The following is a 20660-nucleotide window of genomic DNA, read 5'->3' on the forward strand; positions in this document are numbered from 1 at the left end:
TCTCTCTCTCTCGCTCTCCAGTATTACTCTCTCTCTCTCCAGTATTACTCTCTCTCTCTCCAGTATTACTCTCTCTCTCTCTCTCCCTCTCCAGTATTACACTCTCTCTCTCTCTCTCCAGTATTACTCTCTCTCTCTCTCCAGTATTACTCTCTCTCTCTCCAGTATTACTCTCTCTCTCCAGTATTACTCTCTCACTCTCCCTCTCCAGTATTACTCTCTCTCTCTCCCTCTCCAGTATTACTCTCTCTCTCCAGTATTACTCTCTCTCTCCAGTATTACTCTCACTCTCCAGTATTACTCTCTCTCCAGTATTACTCTCACTCTCCAGTATTACTCTCTCTCCAGTATTACTCTCTCTCTCTCGCTCTCCAGTATTACTCTCTCTCTCTCCCTCTCCAGTATTACTCTCTCTCTCCAGTATTACTCTCTCTCCAGTATTACTCTCTCTCTCTCTCCAGTATTACTCTCTCTCTCCAGTATTACTCTCACTCTCCAGTATTACTCTCTCTCTCTCCCTCTCCAGTATTACTCTCTCTCCAGTATTACTCTCTCTCCAGTATTACTCTCTCTCTCTCTCCAGTATTACTCTCTCTCCAGTATTACTCTCTCTCTCCCGTATTACTGTCTCTCTCTCTCCAGTATTACTCTCTCTCTCTCTCCGGTATTACTCTCTCTCTCCAGTATTACTCTCTCTCTCTCTAGTATTACTCTCTCTCTCCAGTATTACTGTCTCTCTCTCCAGTATTACTCTCTCTCTCCCCAGTATTACTCTCTCTCTCTCCAGTATTACTCTCTCTCTCTCTCCGGTATTACTCTCTCTCTCCAGTATTACTCTCTCTCTCTCTAGTATTACTCTCTCTCTCCAGTATTACTGTCTCTCTCTCCAGTATTACTCTCTCTCTCCCCAGTATTACTCTCTCTCTCCCCAGTATTACTGTCTCTCTCTCTCCAGTATTACTGTCTCTCTCTCTCCAGTATTACTCTCTCTCTCCAGTATTACTGTCTCTCTCTCTCCAGTATTACTCTCGCTCTCCAGTATTACTCTCTCTCTCTCTCCAGTATTACTGTCTCTCTCTCTCTCCAGTGTTACTGTCTCTCTCTCTCTCCAGTGTTACTCTCTCTCTCTCTCCAGTGTTACTCTCTCTCTCTCCAGTATTACTCTCTCTCTCTCTCTCCAGTATTACTCTCTCTCTCTCCAGTATTACTCTCTCTCTCCCCAGTATTACTGTCTCTCTCTCCAGTATTACTCTCTCTCTCTCCAGTATTACTGTCTCTCTCTCCCCAGTATTACTCTCTCTCTCCCCAGTATTACTGTCTCTCTCTCCAGTATTACTCTCTCTCTCCAGTATTACTCTCTCTCTCTCCAGTATTACTCTCTCTCCCTCTCCAGTATTACTCTCTCTCTCCAGTATTACTCTCTCCAGTATTATCTCTCTCTAGTATTACTCTCTCTCTCCAGCATTACTCTCTCTCTCCAGCATTACTCTCTCTCTCCAGCATTACTCTCTCTCCCTCTCCAGTATTACTCTCTCTCTCTCGCTCTCCAGTATTACTCTCTCTCTCTCCAGTATTACTCTCCCTCTCGCTCTCCAGTATTACTCTCGCTCTCTCCAGTATTACTCTCTCTCTCTCTCCAGTATTACTCTCTCTCTGTGCGGTGCCGGCTCGATGCCGCCGCTCTCCCCGCCGCTGTTGCTGTGTCTCAGCCTGGCTCTGGCCGCGGCCTCCAGCCCGGGGCTGGTGCTGCTCCTGGCCGATGATCTGGGCTACGGCGACCCGGGCTGCTTCGGGCACCCGAGCTCCCGGACGCCCAACCTGGACCGGCTGGCGGCCGCGGGCCGGCGGTTCAGCGACTTCTACAGCGCGGCGAGTGTGTGCAGCCCGTCCCGGTGAGAGGAGGAGGAGGAGCGGGGGGGGAGACCGGGGGGGCCGGGGCCGGGAGAGGGGGCCGGGGGGGGGGGGGGAGAGGAGCGGGGCCGGGGCCGGGGGAGCGAGAGGCCGGGGGGGGGGGGGGAGACCAGGGAGAGGGGGCCGGGGGGGGGGGGGGGGGGAGCGAGAGGCCGGGGCCGGGAGGGCCGAGACCGGGGGGAGCGAGAGGCCGGAGAGAGGGGGCCGGGGGGGGGGGGGGGGGAGCGAGAGGCCGGGGCCGGGACCGGGGGGGGGGGCCGGGCCGGGGGAGCGAGAGGCCGGAGAGAGGGGGCCGGGGGGGCCGGGGGGGGGAGCGAGAGGCCGGAGAGAGGGGGCCGGGGGGGAGCGCCTGCATCAGTAAATCTGCGCTAATTCACGCCGCACTCTCTAATTCACAATAATCTATAAAGCAGCAATTGGTGAATTTGCAGCAAACCAAATTCATTAATGTGAAATTATCGGCAACAATTAAATGCAATAATCTGCATTTGTTCAAATACAGTAACCCACAGCGAGCAGTAATGTTCAATTAGACAATAATCTGCTTTAATTAACATTGGAAATTAACTGTAGCTCCTTCCAGAACATCTCAAAGCACTTTATAGCCAATTAACTATTTGTATAATGTAATGGAGGAAACTCAGTGATCAACTTGTGCACAGCAAGCTCCCAGCTATAATAATATTCAGCTTGTGTCTTTGTTGAGGAAGAAATATTGGCCAGTTCACCGAGGAAAACTCTCCCACTCTTCCTCGAACGATGCCAGGAAATGTTTTACACCAGCTTGAGAGTACATGTAGGCCTTGATTGAAATCTTCTTCTGAAAGTCTTCAACAGAGCATTTCCTCTGTGGAGTGTAATGCACTAGAATGTAATGAGCTGAAATGAATAATGTCCAGTAATCAGCAATGTATCGTATGCAATAAATAATGTTAGCATCTTCAGAGATTGCTGGAGGAAGAGATAAATAAATGATATGTTATTTTTGAGTAAGTGTAGAAAGATTGGACCAAGGAGAGACAAAATTGAAAGGGAATGGAGAGAGTGAGCATAGAGATGAAAAGGAGTTTGTTTTTACTTTTTAAGACGTGGAAGAATTTGCAGGTTGATGAAATCTGATAAGTTGTTACATCAACACTCTTTCTAAAAAATGTTTTACTCCATTCTTAAAGTTACGGAGCTAATGCTCAGAATGGACCAGGCAAACCCAAATCCATTCTTTGCTTGTTCCAAAAACCAAATTCAAAATACAATTGAATCCAATAAAATGTCCTCAAGGGAGACAAATAGGATCCAAGATGAGACATTGTGCCCCAGCTTGATCTGAGTCAAAAGGCCAATGTCAACACACTTTGTGGCCATCATTATCAAAGTCAGTTGGCTGTTAATTCCGTAAACAGGAAGGTTTTGTGTAGCAATATGGAACAGATTCCACCTACATCCACATGACTATCTTGCTGATGCCAATACAGAGCAGGGACTCCAGGCACTGTGAATATCTGGAACGGGGTTCAAACCCTGCACTTTTGCAATTAGAGGTGAGAGTGCTGCCTCAGAGTCTAAGGCTCAATTCAAGACTGAGGTGTTTTGGCAAGACCTGACTCTCCTCAATCAAAAATTGCAGCTGAGCCTCACTCAGCCTCTGATGCATAAAGACCTCCCTTTGCCTCTTGCACCGTCCACTGGACTTTTTCAGTGTTTTACAATGAAGGTCTAATGTAGGCAGTTATTTTTATATTGGTCGGTAATCTTCATTTCTTTGCTTCTCCCTCTTAGGGCAGCCTTGCTCACAGGCCGTTACCCCACTCGATCTGGGGTTTATCCAGGTGTATTCTACCCTGGGTCAAGGGGTGGACTCCCGCTGAATGAAACCACCATCGCTGAGTTACTAAAACAGCAAGGGTACGTCACAGCAATGCTGGGGAAGTGGCACTTGGGCTACGGGCCCAACGGGACCTTCTTACCCATCCATCAGGGTTTTGATGAATTCTTGGGCGTCCCCTACTCCCACGACCAGGGACCCTGCCAGAACTTGACTTGTTTCCCACCAGACACCAAGTGCTATGGAACGTGTGACCAAGGTGTGGTCCTCTTGCCCCTGGTGAAGAATAACAAGATTATCCAGCAGCCGGTCAACTTTCCCAAACTCACTCCACTGTATGATCACTTTGCGAGAGACTTCATTCTAAGAGCAGCAAAGCAGCACAAACCATTCTTCCTTTACTATGCATCACATGTGAGTACAGCCTCTACATTGAATCATTGGCAAAATTTCAACAAGGGCTGACCTAATCCACCAACATCTCAAACTTAAATTTATCATCCTTGTATTCAAATCCTTTCTTGTTGTTCCTACCTTGCTAATCTCTCTCAGCCCTACAATAATTCAAGATGAAAGCAATGCTCCAATTTGGCCTGTTGCACATTCCATATTTTCGCCTTTCTATGACTGGCGAGCTTACCTTCAGCTGCCTAGCCGCTCAGGTCCAGAGCCTCCTTCCTAAACTTCTCCACCTCTCTTGCACATTCCCCTCCCCTTTAAAGCTTCTTAAAATCTACCTTTTTTACTAAGTTTTTTTTAATTCAGTCAAGGGCTCGGGGCATCACTGTCTATAGATGCACCATTGAAAGCATTCTTTCTGGTTGTATCACACCTTGGTATGGCTCCTGCTCTGCCCAAGACTGCAATAAACTACAAAAGATCGTGAATGCAGTCCAAGCCATCACGCAAACCAGCCTCCTATCCATTGACTCTGTCTACACTTTCCGCTGCATCAGCAAAGCAGCCAGCATAATTAAGGGCCCCATGCACTCCGGACATTCTTTCTTTCACCTTCTTCCATTGGGAAAAAGATACAAAAATCTGAGGTTACATACCAACCAACTCAAGAGCAGCTTCTTCCCTGCTGCCATCAGACTTTTGAATGGACCTATCTTACATTAACTTGATCTTTCTTTACACAACAGCTATGACTGTAAACTACATTCTGTACTGTCTTGTTTCCTTCTCTATGAATAATATGTTTTGTCTGTATAGCATGCAAGAAACAATACTTTTCACTGTATGTTAATACATTTGATAATAAATCAAATCAAGTTTATTGCCCACTCCTAATTGCCCTTGAGAAGTTGGTGGTGAAATGTCTTCTTGAAGTTCTGCAGCCCCTGTAGTCACCCACAGGGCTGCTAGGGAAGGAGATCCAGGTTCGTGTCCTATTATATCGTGTGGTGATAACATTCCCGTAAATGTTGGTACAGAAAGTTTGGAATGGGGATTGTGGGCAGTACAGTGGCTTTCACACTGACATAAGGAGCCTGTCTCTAATCTGCAATAAATGTAAAATTCTCAGTTTGCATGGCCAATGTAGAAATGTCACATCAATGTGGTGAGGCTTTCGCTTGGTGATGGGGCTGAGAATAACAGTGGGTCAGTGCAAAGAAATATTGACTTTCCGGATAACCTAGTTTCCACATCATACTTGCTGCAGTAACATCAGAATATGAGAACAAAGTTAAAAACCGAGATTGTGTGGTAATTTGTGCAATTTGCAGGCATTGATCACAGTAGGAATCTGGCACCCTGCCCTGTAATGTTCCGTACCCCTTATTCTGTTCTTTGTGAATTAGATAGCTCCTTTCTATTGGAGGCAGTTGGCTTTGCCAGTGCTATTGCTGTCAAATTAACAGATAGAGAATTGTGTCAGACGCCCAGTGACCTGCTGGTAGACTGTCATTCGTGATGGGTGAGGCTCTGTCCAGGGAGAACACACTGATACAAATCATTAATGTGTAGATGCTGCCTATGACTGCAATCCTAACATTCTGTTCCTGTGTTTGCAGCATACCCACTATCCGCAATTTGCGAGTGCTGGCTTTGCAGGCAAGTCCAGGAGAGGTCCGGTGGGGGACGCACTGATGGAATTTGATGGTTCGGTGGGGGTGATAATGAAGGCTTTGCGGGATGCTGGAGTGGAGAATAACACTCTCATCTTCTTCACCAGTGACAATGGGTATGATGAATGAGAGGTACACAAGTTCCATTATCCATAACTGAGATTGGTCAGAACACAAAGGTCGTTCTATTTATTCATCATTTGGTGCCACTGATATTTATTTTCCATTCATATTTGTGTGAGATGGTGGTTATGGGTCTTCTCTTTAAGTCACTGCAGTCCAGCCATTTGATGCAACTGACTATCTTGCTGGGCCATTTCAGAGCACAGGGAAGAGTCAGTAGCATTGATGTGGGACTGGAGTCACATATGATCCAAATCAGTTCAGCAGATTTCTTTCTTAACATTGAGACTCACTAGCCGGGATTTTATAACAATCCGACTGACATCATCATGCTGTCTTGTTTTATAGATGTCAGATTTTTATTTCCTGAACTGACAGTCAATCCTGATTTGGGACAGTGAGTTGGGTTGTTTATCACTGGCCAATCTCAGCGCAAGTCCTGACAGGCAAGTGACCACAACAGAGCACACACCAGAAACATTTTGGAGTTATTCGGGAGGCTCAACAGAAATTCATCCCAAGGAGGAGGAAGCATGCTAAGGGGAGGATGAGGCATCCACGTCTGAGAAGGAAAGTCAAGAGCATAAAAACAAAAGAAAAAGCATACAAAGTGACAAGGACTAGTGGGAAGCCAGAGGATTGGGAAACCTTTAAAAGCAAGTTGAGGACGACTAAAAAAGCAATAAGGCGGAAAAGATGAAATATGAGTGTATCAAGCCAGTGTTGAGGGTCATGAGGTACTGAGGAAGGTATCAAAGTTGCAGGAATGTACAGGCAGACAGGTTGGTGTTTTGAAGTGTATCTGCTTCAATGCAAGGAGCATCAGGAATAAGGTAGGTGAACTTGGATTGTGGATTGGTACTTAAGACTATGATGTGGCCATTACAGAAACATGGTTAGAATAGGGACAGGAATGGTTGTTGGCAGTCCCGGGGTATAGATGTTTCAGTAAGAGTAGGGAAGGCGGTAAAAGAGGTGGAGGAGTAGCATTGTTAATCAAGGATAGTTTGACGGCTGCTGAAAAGCATTTCGAGGGCAGTCTGCCTGCTAAGGTAATATGGGCTGAAGTTAGAAATAGGAAAGGATCGGTCACGTTGTTAGGATTTTCTATAGGCTCCCAAATAAGAATAGAGGTATGGAGGAGGAAATAGCAAAGCAGATTATGGTTAGGTGTGGAGGTCACAGGGTAGTTACCATAGGTGACTTTAACTTTCCAAATATTGATTGGAACCTTTATAGGTTGAATAGTTCGGATGGGACACTTTTTGTACAGTGTGTGCAGGAGGGTTTCCTGACACAATATGTGGATAAGCCGACAAGAGGTGGGGCCACATTGGACTTGGTACTGGGTAATGAACCGGGCCAAGTGTTAGATTTGTTTGTGGGAGAACACTTTGGAGATGGTGACCACAATTCAGTGTTCTTCATTATTGCAATGGAGAGGGATAGGGTCACACGGCAGGGCAGGGGTAATTATGATGCAGTTAGGCAAGAATTAGGGAGCATAAGATGGGAACAGAAACTTTCAGTTGTGGGCACAAACAAAAAGAGGAGCTTGTTCAAGGAATAAATATTGATAGGTATGTCCCTGGCAGGCAGGGAGGGAATGGCCGAGTGAGGGAACCATGGTTCACAAAGGAGGTTGAATGTCTTGTCAAGAGGGAAAAAGAAGTGTATGTAAGGATGAAAAAACAAGGTCCTGCTGGGTCACTTGAGAGTTACAGGCTAGGTAGGAATGAGTTAAAGAAAGGGCTTAGGAGACCTAGGAGGGGACATGAAAAGTCCTTGGCGGGTCAGATAAAGGAAAACCCCAAGGCTTTTTACTCTTATATGAGAAATAAAAGAATGACCAGGGTGTGGCTAGGGCCAGTCAAGGATAGTAGTGGGAGCTTGTGCATGGAGTCAGAGAGATAGGTGAGGCGTTGAATGAATACTTTTCTTCGGTGTTCACTAAGGAGAGGGGCCATGTTTTTGAGGATGCGTGTGTGATACAGGCTGATCGGATGGAGGAGGTAGATGTTCTCAGGGAAGATGTATTAGCAATTTTGAAAAACCTGAGGGTCAAAAAGTCCCCTGGGCCAGATAGGATACATCCTAGGATATTTGGGAGGCAAGGAATAAGATTGCGGAGCCTTTAGCTTTGATCTTTGGGTCCTCACTGTCCACGGGGATTGTGCCAGAGGACTGGAGAATGGCGAATGTTGTTCCTCTCTTCAAGAAAGGAAATAGGAATGACCCTGGTAATTATAGGCCAGTTAGTCTTACTTCAGTGGTCGGTAAGTTAATGAAAAAGGTCCTGAGAGATAGGATTTATGACCATTTGGAAAGATGCAGTTTAATCTGGGATAATCAGCTTGGTTTTGTGAGGGGTAAATCCTGCCTGTCAAATTTGATTGAATTCTTTGAGGAGGTAACTAAGTGTGCAGACAAAGGTAGGGCAGTGCAGTTGATGTCGTATACACGGATTTTAGTAAGGCATTTGATCAGGCTCCCCATGATAGGCTCATGAAGAAAGTAAGGAGGTGTTGGATAGAAGGAAATTTGGCCGATTGGATAAGTAACTGGCTGTCTCTTAGAAGTCATGATGTGGATATTGCCAGCGTTGGACTGGGGTAAACACAGTAAAAAGTCTAACAACACCAGGTTTTAGTCCAACCGATTTATTTGATAGTAAACTCACTAGCTTTCGAGGGGATTCCCTCTTCTTCAGGTGAAGCCCATTCACCTGAAGAAGAGGGAATCCCCTCGAAAGCTAGTGAGTTTACTATCAAATAAATCGGTTGGACTAAAACCTGGTGTTGTCAGACTTTTTACTGTGTCTCATAGAAGACAGAGGGTGGTGGTGGAGGGAGAACTTTCAGACTGGAGGCCAGTTACCAGCGGTGTACCACACGGATCAGTGCTGGGCCCTCTGCTATTTGTGATTTTTATCAATGACTTGGAAGAAGGGGCTGAAGGGTGCGTTAGTAAATTTTCTGGTGACACCAGATTGGTGGAGTAGTGGATGAGGTGGAGGGCTCTTGCAGGTTGCAAAGAGACATTGATTGGATGCAGAGCTGGGCTGAAAAGTGGCAGATGGAGTTTAACCCTGGTAAGTGTGAGGTGATTCATTTTAGTAAGACAAACTTATAGTGTGTTAGCGTTTATTAACAAGGGGTTTGAGTTTAAGAGCTGTGGGGTTATTCTGCAACTATACAGGACTTTGGTGAGACCACATTTGGAATATTGTGCACAATTCTGGTCACCTCACTATAAGAAGGATGTGGAAGCATTGGAGAGAGTGCCTGGTTTGGAGTGTAGGACTTATGAGGAAAGGTTGAGGGAGCTGGGGCTTTTCTCTTTAGAGCGGAGGAGGCTGAGAGGCGACTTAATAGAGGTTTATAAGATTATGAGGGGGATAGATAGAGTGGACATGCAGAGACTATTTCCTTGGGGCTATATTCCTAAATATAAAAAGGAAAGTAAGAGTTTTTATAAATATATAAAAAGGAGAAGGCTGGCTAGGGTGAATGTTGGACCCTTAGAGGATGAGAGGGGGGATTTAGTGGTGGGGGATGAGAAAATGGCTGAGGCCTTGAATAACTTTTTTGTTTCGGTCTTCACGGAGGAGGACGCGAATAGTTTGCTGGGTGTTAGTGATGGAAAGATGGTAGGAGTGGAGGGCCTGAATGAGATCATTGTTACTAGAGAGGCAGTGCTTGACAGACTAGAGGGACTGATGGTGGACAAGTCCCCAGGGCCGGATGGAATGCATCCAAGGGTTCTGAAGGAAATGGCGGAGGTGATAGTGGATACCTTGGTGATTATTTTCCAAACCTCGCTGGATTCCGGGGAAGTGCCGGAAGATTGGAAAACGGCTAATGTTACGCCACTGTTTAAAAAGGGTAGCAGGCAAAAGGTAGGGAATTATAGGCCAGCTAGTTTATCGTCTGTTGTAGGAAAAATGCTTGAATCTGTAATCAAGGAGAAAATAGCAAGGCATCTTGAGAAGAATTGTTTGATACAGCAGACGCAGCACGGTTTCGTTAAGGGGAAGTCGTGTCTGACGAATTTATTGGAATTCTACGAGGATGTGTCTAGTGCAGTGGATAGAGGGGAACCGGTGGATGTGGTGTTTCTCAATTTTCAGAAGGTGTTTGATAAGGTGCCGCACAAAAGGTTGTTACAGAAGGTTAGGGGGCATGGAGTTGGGGGTAGGGTGTTAGCGTGGATAGGGGATTGGCTGTCAAATGGGAGGCAGAGAGTAGGTGTCAATGGGTGCTATTCGGATTGGCGGTTGGTGACTAGTGGAGTGCCCCAGGGATCGGTGCTGGGGCCTCAGCTACTTACCATTTATATAGATGATCTGGAGGAGGGAGCCGAGTGTAAGGTGTCGAAATTTGCTGATGACACAAAGATAAGTGGAACAGCAAATTGTGCGGAGGGTGTGGAAAGTCTGCAGAGGGATCTAGATAGGCTGAGCGAGTGGGCAAGGACCTGGCAGATGGAATACAATGTTGGCAAGTGTGAGGTTATCCACTTTGGTAGGAATAATGGTAGGAAGGACTACTACTTATAGGGCGAAAAGCTGCAGCATGCTATGGTGCAGAGGGACCTCGGGGTCCTTGTGCATGAGTCGCAAAAACCCAGCCTACAGGTGCAGCAGGTGGTCAGGAAGGCGAATGGGATGCTGGCCTTCATAGTGAGGGGGATTGAATATAAAAGTAGGGAGGTCTTTTTGCAACTGTACAGGGCACTGGTGAGGCCGCAGCTGGAGTACTGTGTGCAGTTTTGGTCACTGCACCTGCGCAAGGATATTTTGGCCTTGGAGGGAGTGCAGAGGAGGTTTACTAGGCTGATACCAGAGTTGAGGGGGTTGAGCTATGAGGAGAGGCTGAATAGACTGGGCTTGTACTCGTTAGAGTTTAGAAGGATGAGGGGAGATCTCATTGAGACATGTAAGCTGATGAAAGGGATGGATAGGGTAGAGGTGGAGAGGTTCTTCCCGCTCAGAAAGGACAGCAGGACTAGAGGGCACAGTCTCAAAATAAGGCGGGGGGGGGCGCAGTTTAGAACAGAGTTGAGGAGGAACTTCTTCACTCAAAGGGTGGTGAATCTCTGGAATTCTTTGCCCATTGAAGTGGTGGAGGCTACCTTGCTAAATATATTTAAGACGCGGGTAGATAGGTTTTTGGTAGGCAAGGGGATTATGTGTTATGGGGAGAAAGTGGGAAAGTGGAACTGAGCCACTTCAGATCAGCCGTGATCTTGTTGAATGGCGGGGCAGGCTCGAAGGGCTAGATGGCCTACTCCTGCTCCTATTTCTTATGTTCTTATGTTCTTGGGTGGATGTAGCTGTTACTAGGGGGCATAACTATGAGGTTCATGATGGGAGATACAGGAGGGATGTCCGAGGTACGTTGTTTACTTAGAGAGTGGTTGGAGAATGCACTGCCTGCTGTGATAGTGGAGTTGGACATTATAGGAACTTTCAAGCGGTTACTGGATCGGCACATGGAGCACATGAGAATGATAGGGAGTGGGATAGCTTGATCTTGGGTTTGGACATAGCTCGGCACAACATTGAGAACCGAAGGGCCTGTACGGTGCTGTACTGTACTGTTCTATGTTTCTTTGTTTCTTAAGCTAGCATAATATAAAAGAAGATAGGAAGAGATTTTTTCAATATATAGAAAGTAAAAGAAAGGCAAAAGTAGCCATTGGACCACTGGAAAATTAGGCTGGGGTAGTAATAATAAGAAACAAAGAAATGGCAGAAGAATTGAATAGTTACTTTGCATCAGTCTTCATGTTGGAAGATACCAGTGGGATGACAGAGCTCCAGGAGAGTCAGGCGGCACAGGGAGAACATAAGAACATAAGAAATAGGAGCAGGAGTAGGTCATCTAGCCCTTCGAGCCTGCCCCGCCATTCAATAAGATCATGGCTGATCTGTCGCTGCTCAGTTCCACTTTCCCACCCTCTCCCCATAACCCTTAATCCCCTCTCTTATCAAAAACCCATCAACCCGCGTCTTAAAAATATTTAGCGAGGCAGCCTCCACCACTTCAACGGGCAGAGAATTCCAGAGATTCACCACCCTTTGAGTGAAGAAGTTCCTCCTCAACTCCGTTCTAAACCGCCCCCCTTTTATCCGGTATCAGCCTAGTAAACCTCCTCTGCACTCCCTCCAAGGCCAAAATATCTTTGCGCAGGTGCGGCGCCCAAAACTGCACACAGTACTCCAGCTGCGGCTGTAGTGAAGGTGCTGAAACTGAAATTTCTGAAGGTAGATGAATCACCTGGACCGGATGGACTACACCCTAGGGTTCTAAAAGAGATAGCTGAGGACATTGTGGAGGCATTGGTGGTGATTTTTCAGAATCACTGGAAGCAGGGAGGGTCCCAGAGGACTGGAAAGTAGCTAATGTAACACCGCTGTTTAAGAAGCAGCAGATGAGAAATTATTGGCTGGTTAGCCTGACTTCAGTCATTGGCAAGATTTTTAAAATCCATTATTAAAGGTGAGATTGTGGAGTACTTGGAAGTGCATAATAAAATAGGACTGAGTCAGCGCGGCTTCGTCCCAGGGAGATTATGTCTGACATATCTGTTAGAGTTCTTTGAGGAGGTAACAAGGAAGTTAAGCAAAGGAGAACCAGTGGACGTAACTTATTTTAGATTTCCAGAAGGCCTTTGACAAGGTTCCACATAGCAGACTGTTAAATAAGTTAAGAACCCACATTGTTATGGTTAACATCCTGGCATTGATAGAGGATTGGCTGACTAGCAGAAGGCAGAGACTGGGATAAAGGGTTCTTTCCCAGGATGGCAGCCTGTGACTAGCAGTGTGCCTCAGGGGTTGGTGCTGGGACCACAAGTTTTCACAATATACATTAACGATTTGGAGGAAGGAACTGAAGGCATTGTTGCTAATTTTGCAAATGATACAAAGATATGTGGAGGGACAGGTAGTATTGAGGAAGCAGGGGGACTGCAGAAGGACTTAGACAGGTTAGAAAAGTGGGCAAAGAAGTGGCAGATGGAATACAATATGGAAAAGTGTGAGGTTATACACTTTGAAAAGATAAATGGAGGGATAGACTGTTTTCTAAATGGGGAAATGATTAGGAAATCAGAAACACAACAGGACTTGGGAGTCCTTGTTCAAGATTCTCTTAAGGTTAACGTGCAGGTTCATTCGGCAATTAGGGTGGCAAATGCAGTGTTAGCATTCATGTCAAGAGGGCGAGAATACAAGAGCAGGGATGTATTTCAGATGCTGTATAAGGCTCTGGTCACACCCCATTTGGAGAATTGTGAGCAGTTTTGGGACACGTATCTAAGGAAGGATTACTCGCCTTGGAAAGCATTCAGAGGAGGTTCACAAGAATGATCCCTGGAATGAAGAGCTTGTCGTATGAGGAACAGTTGAGGACTCTGTGTCTGTACTCTTTGGAGTTTAGAAGGATGAGGGAAGATCTTATTGAAACTTCAGAGCACTGTGAGGCCTGGATAGAGTAGATGTGGGAGGATGTTTCCACTGGTAGGAAAACTAGAACCAGAGGGCACAACCTCAGGCTAAAGGGACAATCCTTTAAAACAGATGAGGAGGAATTTTTTTCAGCCAGAGATCGGTGAATTTGTGGAACTCTTTGCTGCAGAAGGCTGTGGAGGCCAGGTCATTGAGTGTTTTTAAGACAACGATAGATAGGTTCTTGATTAATAAGGGGACCAAGGGTTATGGGGAAAAGTCAGGAGAATGGGAATGAGAAAAATATCAGACATGATTGAATGGCGGTGTAGACTTGATGGGCCGCATGGCCTAATTCTGCTCCTATGTCTTATGATCTTAAACATTAGTCTAGTGTAGAGGGAGCTTTACACTATATCTAAACTATGTACCTGACCCATGTTCTAAACCGGGAAGTGTTTACTTGACATTGGCTGCAAGAAGTGTGAAAAACTTTTGAGTTTTCCGTGACAGATCTGGCATGCTTAATGAGTTATTATGAATATGTATCTGTTGAACTGACACACTATTTTGTCTTCAGCCCAGAGCTAATGCGAAGATCACGTGGAGGGAATGCTGGTCTGTTGAAGTGCGGCAAGGGCACCACATACGAAGGGGGAATGAGGGAACCTGCAATTGCCTACTGGCCTGGCCAGATTACTCCAGGTTTGTTTTCTCCAGATGCCAATGTATTGGTTAAGCTCTGAGATGGAAAATGTAATTTTACAGGTAACCAGAGTCTCATTAAAACCTCATACAAATTGGGATTCCATTCAGCTGCAGGCCCAGTGGCACAACATGAGCTAAAACCCTGCTATCCATCCACTGGCTGATCTGTAGCCCAACTTGATTTACTGCTTTCACTCCATATCTCAATATCCAACAAATATTCATTCAGTTATCGACCCGACATCCACAGCTTTTGTGAAGAGGAAGTTTCAGAATTCCATTATCCCCTGTGTGAAGAGGCGTTCCCTGAATTTGATCCTGATTGCCCAACCTTTAATTTAATGATGAGCTCTCTTACAGAGGAAATCATTTCCTTCCATCAACCAAGCCAATTCCTTTTGTCAGGGTGATGAGCTTAATTCACTCCCGCACTTGGTTCTTTCTTTGGAAATGTCAGTTTTTATTTTTGAGCTATGAACTCACTTATGCTGATTTTCTCCCACACAAAGATGTTATTGGGATTGTTCTAAATAAGGAGGGTAGTATTATTGCTGAGCACTGCTGCAGTAATAATGCCTGTTGGGATTAATATAAACCCCAAATGATAGGTCACAGTTCAGATAACAAGGTTATGTTTGCTCTGTTTACAGGTGTGACCCATGAAGTGGCCAGCACCCTGGACATTCTTCCAACGATTGCCTCCCTCTTGGGAGCGAAGCTTCCACAGGTCAAATTAGATGGATACGACTTAAGAGATGTCCTCTTCAATAATGGGAAGGTGCTGAACCTTACATTACCCTGGGGCTCAGTACTGTGACTGTTGCTTAACTCTATCTATCTGTGTCACTCCATCTTTGCCTGCCTCTTGCTCTTTTGTCAGTTTGCTTGTCTCTCCCTTTGAGTGTGTTGGTTTTGGACATGTTATTTGGACTTGGATATTGGAGGCATTTGCAGAACACACAAAAATAAAGATGTATTTTTGTTTATTCATGCGGTGTTGGCGTCACTGGCTAGGCTATCCCTAATTGCCCCTGAGAAGGTGGTGATGAGTTGCCACCTCGAACTTGAACTCTGCAGTCCATGTGGTGTAGGTACAGCCAAAGTGTTGTTAAGAGTTCCTACAATTTTGACCCAGTGACAGTGAAGGAACAGCAATATAGTTCCAAGTCAGAGTGGTGTGGGACTTGGAGCAGACCTTGCACGTGATCCCATGCATTTGCTACCCTTGTCCTGCTGCCACTGTGGGGGTGAATGTTTGAGCTGGTGGGTGAAATGATAATCCCATTGGATTATTTGTGGATTCTTGTGCAGATTGGCTGCTGCGTTTCCCCCATCGCAATGGTGACTACACTTCAAAATGATTTAATTGGCTGAACACTTGGGGAGATCCTGAAATGGTAAAAGGTGCTATAAAAATGCAAAATTTTTTCTTACTAACAAGATCAGCAGGACACTGTGGCCAATTAAGAAACCATTAAAAAACTGAACATCTTAGAAGGACTGCACATCTTTCAGTACCAGTGTTCAGAAGCTCTGTCTCTACAAGCAGTAAGTCAGCAGCCAAGCCACTGTAACATTGTACCAGCTCTTGCACTCAGATGTATATCTGAGATAGCATTAGTAATAGCAATCTAAGGGACTATATGCTTCAACTTGTAGTCTGGGTAAGTGGGATTATTTTCCATTCCTGGCGCCTGTACTCTCACCAACATCCCTTTGTGCACATTCATGTTTTACAGAGTAAACGAGAGACCATGTTTTACTATCCAGTCACTCCCAGCATAAAGCTGGGAGTCTTTGCTGTGCGCTATGGACAATACAAAGCTCATTACTACACTGAAGGTAAGGCAGCAGAGATTCACCTCCCAGTCACAGAGCTGCTTGTGGGTGTCAGAAAGTGAGAGGCTAACGTGCTGCGTATGAGTCAGACTGCATGTGATACAAACTCAACAGGTGGTTGTGTCATTGAAACAGAGGGCGGGGCAGAATGAGGGGGGTGGGAGAGAGGGGCTGGATGAAGTGGGGGGGGGCAAGGCAGAGTGAGGGTGGGCGGCGCGGAATGAGGGAGGGCGGCACAGAGTGAGGGGGGGGGCAGTGCTAAGTGAGAGGGACAGAGGAAAGTGATGCAGAGCCAGGCCACAATAAAAACACATGTTATGGTTTTTGCATGAGTACAAAATGCAGAATCAAAAGTTTAATGGAGGGTCTTCAGAGGATGGGTGGGTTGGCTGATGCAGGGTGATCCATCTTTTTAGAAGTGAGATTTCTATGAGGGGAGAAGGCATGCAGTGTTGAATAAGGATTGAAGACACCAGTTCCAATGTTTCAGTAGTTCACAATGTAGATGAGGGCCAGGCAATTGTACCTGGACCGAGCTCCTTCTACTGCTGTCTGTTTAATGATAAGATGGTAAACAATGACAGGCTGTTTGCCTGAAGTTACTGTTCTCTTCTGAGGTCAACCAGAAATGGAAGATAATTTCCATTAATGAAAGAAACTCAGACCGCGCCAGTTTCAGTCATGTTTTCGAGCAGGTAATGTTTGAGTCATTATCACCACCTTGAGATATTGGGAGTCACAAATAGTTAGCTTTGTCTGCAGTTGGATGGGATGGACAAACAGTCTGTAATTTCACCGGCACACCTGCCCAGGGCTTGTAAGATCTTGCCTGATGCCAATAGAGGATGCTGTTTTGCAAGATGTGTCAGGCTTGCCGGTAAAATCAGGGCCACCATCTCAGAGACTGGAGCTCTAAGGAATGCAAAAGGGTTGGTGTATTTCTCTTGAATTCAGTTGTCAGCAGTCGCAGAAGGCATAAGCACCTTCTTACAGATATCGAGTCTCTGACCAATTGAAATTCCTCTGCTATGAGTTGTGGAAGTTTTGTTCATTTAAAAAAAGATTTTTTGAGAGTAGCCAGGTGATGTAAGTATGTATTTATTTTCTGTCCTGTGTCAGCTGGAACACCGTGCAGAAAATTCAATATAGTTTCTGAAGGAAAGTTTTGATAAGAATTTTCATTCCTCTTCCCACCAGGCTCCACCCACAGTGACAGTACCCCAGACCGTGACTGCCACTGGGACGCACTGCTCACCCCTCACAACCCTCCGCTTCTCTTTGACCTGGAAGCAGATCCTTCTGAGAACTACCCACTCAGCAGTTCCGACACTCCCAATTACAGATGGATAATCGAGCAGATCAACAAAGAAAAGGTCAAATTTGAGTCGGGAATGGAGTTTGGGGAAAGTCAAATGCGCAAAGGAACTGACCCTGCTCTTGAACCCTGTATTAACCCAGGCTGCAGTCCGTTTCCTGGCTGCTGCAGACAGACCTAAAGACTGGAAAAAGGGAGGAATGCAAAATACAACCTAACAGCTGCTTTGGTAACACTTTCTAATCTCAACCTGAACCTCTCTGGGGCTGAAATGGAATTGGGAGATGGACAGAGTCTCCAGCAGAGTCCTGTCATCTGCAATCCAAGGTGAAGCCGTCAGATACAGTTGGCACTTGATGATGAATCAGTGAGGTTTGCCCCTGCGAGAGGAGGGCAAATTCCAGCGCAGGTGAAGATGGCACCATGGCCTCTGTGAAAAATGTAATCATTCTGCTGAATTATGATTGATTATAGCATCATATTATGTTGCTCCTCATTTGTTTGAGCAATCAGTGTTGATAATATTGTTGCAATCCTTACTTTGTCTGCCATCCCACCCACTTTACCTGTAACCTCACAGTGTGTGGAAATGGACGCATGGCGGAACTCATTCTTACGCAGGACCCCAAAACGGTGGAACTCTTCTCGTCTGTTTATTCCCATCTCCACCCCCACCCCGCCTCCCTACAATCTCCAGGCTTTTATAAACCCGACCTTAACTAACGTCTTAATAACACTTGCCCCCATCGCCCCTGCCTCTTCCAGCCTTGAAGCTGTCTCACAACAAGAACGTCGGTTGAAGTATTATTCAGATGATATTGAGGTGGGGTTTTAAAAATCTGCAGATTGTATGAAGGAGGGGAGCATCAGAGGGGAATCTTGGATCTTGGTCTTGCATAAGGCACGAGTCAGGAGTGTGATGGAATATTCCCCACTTGTCTGGATGGGTGCAGCTCCAACAACACTCAATAAGCTTGACACCATCCAGGACAAAGCAACCCACTTGATTGGTACCACATCTACAAACATTCACTCCCTCCACCACCAACGCTCAGTAGCAATAGTGTGTACTATCTACACACCGCAGCAATTCAAAGGTCCTTAGACAGCCCCTTCCAAACAGACAACCACTTCCATCTGGAAGGACAAGGACGGCAGATACATGGGAACACCACCACTTGCAAGTTCCCCTCCAAGGCTCTCACCGTCTGACTTGGAAATATATCACCGTTCCTTCAGAGTTGCTGGGTCAAAATCCTGGAATTCTCTCCCGTACGACATTGTGGGTCAGCCCACAGCACGTGGACTGCAGCGATTCGAGAAGGCAGCTCACCATCACCTTGTCAAAGGCAACTAGGGATGGGCAATAAATGCTGGCCGGCCAGTGACACCCATGTTCCACAAATGAATTTAAAAAAAGAGCATATTTGAATTTATTCTGGTGGGATAAGAACAGGAACTGCAGCAGCCATTTTGAGTCCATTTGTTGTCCTAATCAACCATTGTTGACCTGAACCTCAACTCCATTTAATCTGCCTTTGACACTAGTTGACCATCAACACACAAAAGTCTTTTGAGGAAGAGAGTTCCAGATTTCCACCGCCTGAAGAGTCACTGGATGAAATTCTCCCCAAAAAATTCCAAGCATTGAATTTGCATAAAAACTGGAGTAAATCCCACTGGTTCTTTCAGTGTGATTTTCAAAACGAGTCTCCCTCACTGTGTGCACTGCAGAGAGCCTGTGTGTGATTCAGGCTAAAAATCAGTATTCCTGCAGGAGAAACGTGCAGCATAGCACTAAGTGGGCCACTGCGCGTGCGCCAATCTATCGGAGTAGAGGTCAGCACATCATAGTAGCCCTGCATTGCCAGCTTCCCGATTGCTGGCCAGCCCCATGACCTCCCATCGCTGCCCCTCAAATACCTCCCCTCCCCAAACAACCAATGGCTGGGCTCCAGGACATATCCGGGCCAACCCTGACCATCCCCCCCCTGCGCTGCCATTCCCGGCTGTCCCCCCTCCCCCTGCAGTCCAGCCCTGATTGCTGGCTTCCCCCCTGTGTCACTGCTGAATGGACAGTGGCAGGGGATCCCCACTCCCATCAGCCCTGCCCCCTTGGCACTGCTTGATGCCCAGTGGGCTGTGCTAAGGTGCCCCCTTAAGTGTTGCATGTTTGCCCCTGGGCAGTGCCATGGGCCCAGGCTAGCAGTGCCCAGAGGGCATCCCCTCCTGGGGAAGACCTCCATCACCTCCCTTCACTCCAGCGGGTTCAGGCCACCTGCTCTCTGCTAATGGGGAACTATTGTAAACCACACCACGTAAACTCCAGGAGTTGAAACTGGCAGGGGTGGCGGCGGGAGATGCTAAGTCCCGGGCCTGCTGATGCTATGCAAATTCTAATTTAAATAAATTATACTGCTCCCTGCTGGTTTGTGGTGCAGAGCTGACAGCACTGGAAATCCAGTGCCTGGAGACTCACAGAGGCTGTGGCACCCGTGGGAAGTTCGCGAAACAGCCCCTGTCTGTGCCTCCTGGTCTGCTGCACTGTTAATGCAGCACAGAGGGCTGGGAGGATCACCCGTACTGTCTCATTTCATCATCAGACAGCCTGGGCTCTAATTATAGTATTTGATCCAAATTTTCCCTATACCAAGAAATTGTTTCTTTATCTACCCTATCAAATCATTTAATTATTTGAAATAACTTGACAGGTCACCCCTTCAGCCTTATGAACAGAAGAAAATCCAAAGCAGAGGGCGTGATATGTTAGCAGGTTTTTAATGTGGACACATATTGAATCTTGCACATCTAAATAATTCTTGTTTGATTTTTCCAGGATGTAGGTGCCATAGGATGTTGGTGGTGTTCGGTTTAGGATGCTGCAGTGTGCTTTGTATTTGTTAATACATTTGATGGCCTCTAAAAATGAAAATTAACTCTTTCTAGTTATATCACTGTGATTTAAAAAAAAGCTTAAAGTATTTGGTGGGAGAATTAACTGCATTAATTAGTCACTGGTTGATTATTTTGTACATGCAAGATGAAATAAATATATCCATAGATAGATATACACAACATTGGTTGGATAAATTCTTCTTGTAAACTATCATGTTGCAGATTCTGGAATAACTAGCTCAATTGTCCAGTATGGCACTGAAGCTTTAAGGTCAACAAGTTAAGGTTCTGTTCCAGCTCTACTTTCCCATCTCACCCATCAAGAGTGTGCATTGATACTTGGACTGGAGAGGGTTCCTGCTCCCAGACCTTGTCCATGGATGCCTGCTTGAGAGCACACATTTACACATTTGATGGAGGCACATTTGACTCACCGTCTTGCTTACACTTGAAAAATGACTGCTTGTGGTGTCTCTGGAACAGCACCTCACTACGATTTAGCCCCTTGGGGACCCTAACATG

At 46.1% G+C, this 20660-nt stretch overlaps 1 protein-coding gene across 3 annotated transcripts; it reads left to right on the forward strand.

Annotated features, from left to right (window-relative positions):
* Positions 1-1663: 1663 nt before the first annotated feature.
* On the forward strand, positions 1664-20305 carry arsa (arylsulfatase A). 3 transcript variants are annotated; one of them, XM_080207557.1, is made up of 7 exons: positions 1664-1892; positions 3688-4147; positions 5752-5921; positions 13962-14086; positions 14740-14867; positions 15829-15931; positions 17126-20305. In XM_080207557.1, the coding sequence occupies exons 1-7, from the start codon at positions 1672-1674 to the stop codon at positions 17422-17424; spliced, it is 1506 nt and encodes a 501-aa protein (XP_080063683.1). In that variant the 5' UTR covers positions 1664-1671; the 3' UTR covers positions 17425-20305. The 3 variants fall into 3 exon arrangements, with proteins under 3 accessions (XP_080063683.1, XP_080063684.1, XP_080063685.1); XM_080207558.1 differs by having other exon boundaries at positions 3693-4147; XM_080207559.1 differs by lacking the exon at positions 1664-1892 and adding an exon at positions 2325-2707.
* Positions 20306-20660: the final 355 nt, after the last annotated feature.

This window comes from Carcharhinus amblyrhynchos, chromosome 19 (assembly GCF_965287045.1).
Source record: "Carcharhinus amblyrhynchos chromosome 19, sCarAmb.v2.hapA, whole genome shotgun sequence".
Classification (NCBI taxonomy): domain Eukaryota; kingdom Metazoa; phylum Chordata; class Chondrichthyes; order Carcharhiniformes; family Carcharhinidae; genus Carcharhinus; species Carcharhinus amblyrhynchos.

Excerpts from the sequence above, each read along its gene's own strand:
- arsa (XM_080207557.1), top strand. The coding sequence starts at position 1,672 with ATGCCGCCGCTCTCCCCGCCGCTGTTGCTGTGTCTCAGCCTGGCTCTG. Across the intron at positions 14,087-14,739 it reads GCCTGGCCAGATTACTCCAG|GTGTGACCCATGAAGTGGCC; the intron begins GTTTGTTTTCTC and ends CTCTGTTTACAG. Across the intron at positions 15,932-17,125 it reads AGCTCATTACTACACTGAAG|GCTCCACCCACAGTGACAGT; the intron begins GTAAGGCAGCAG and ends TCTTCCCACCAG.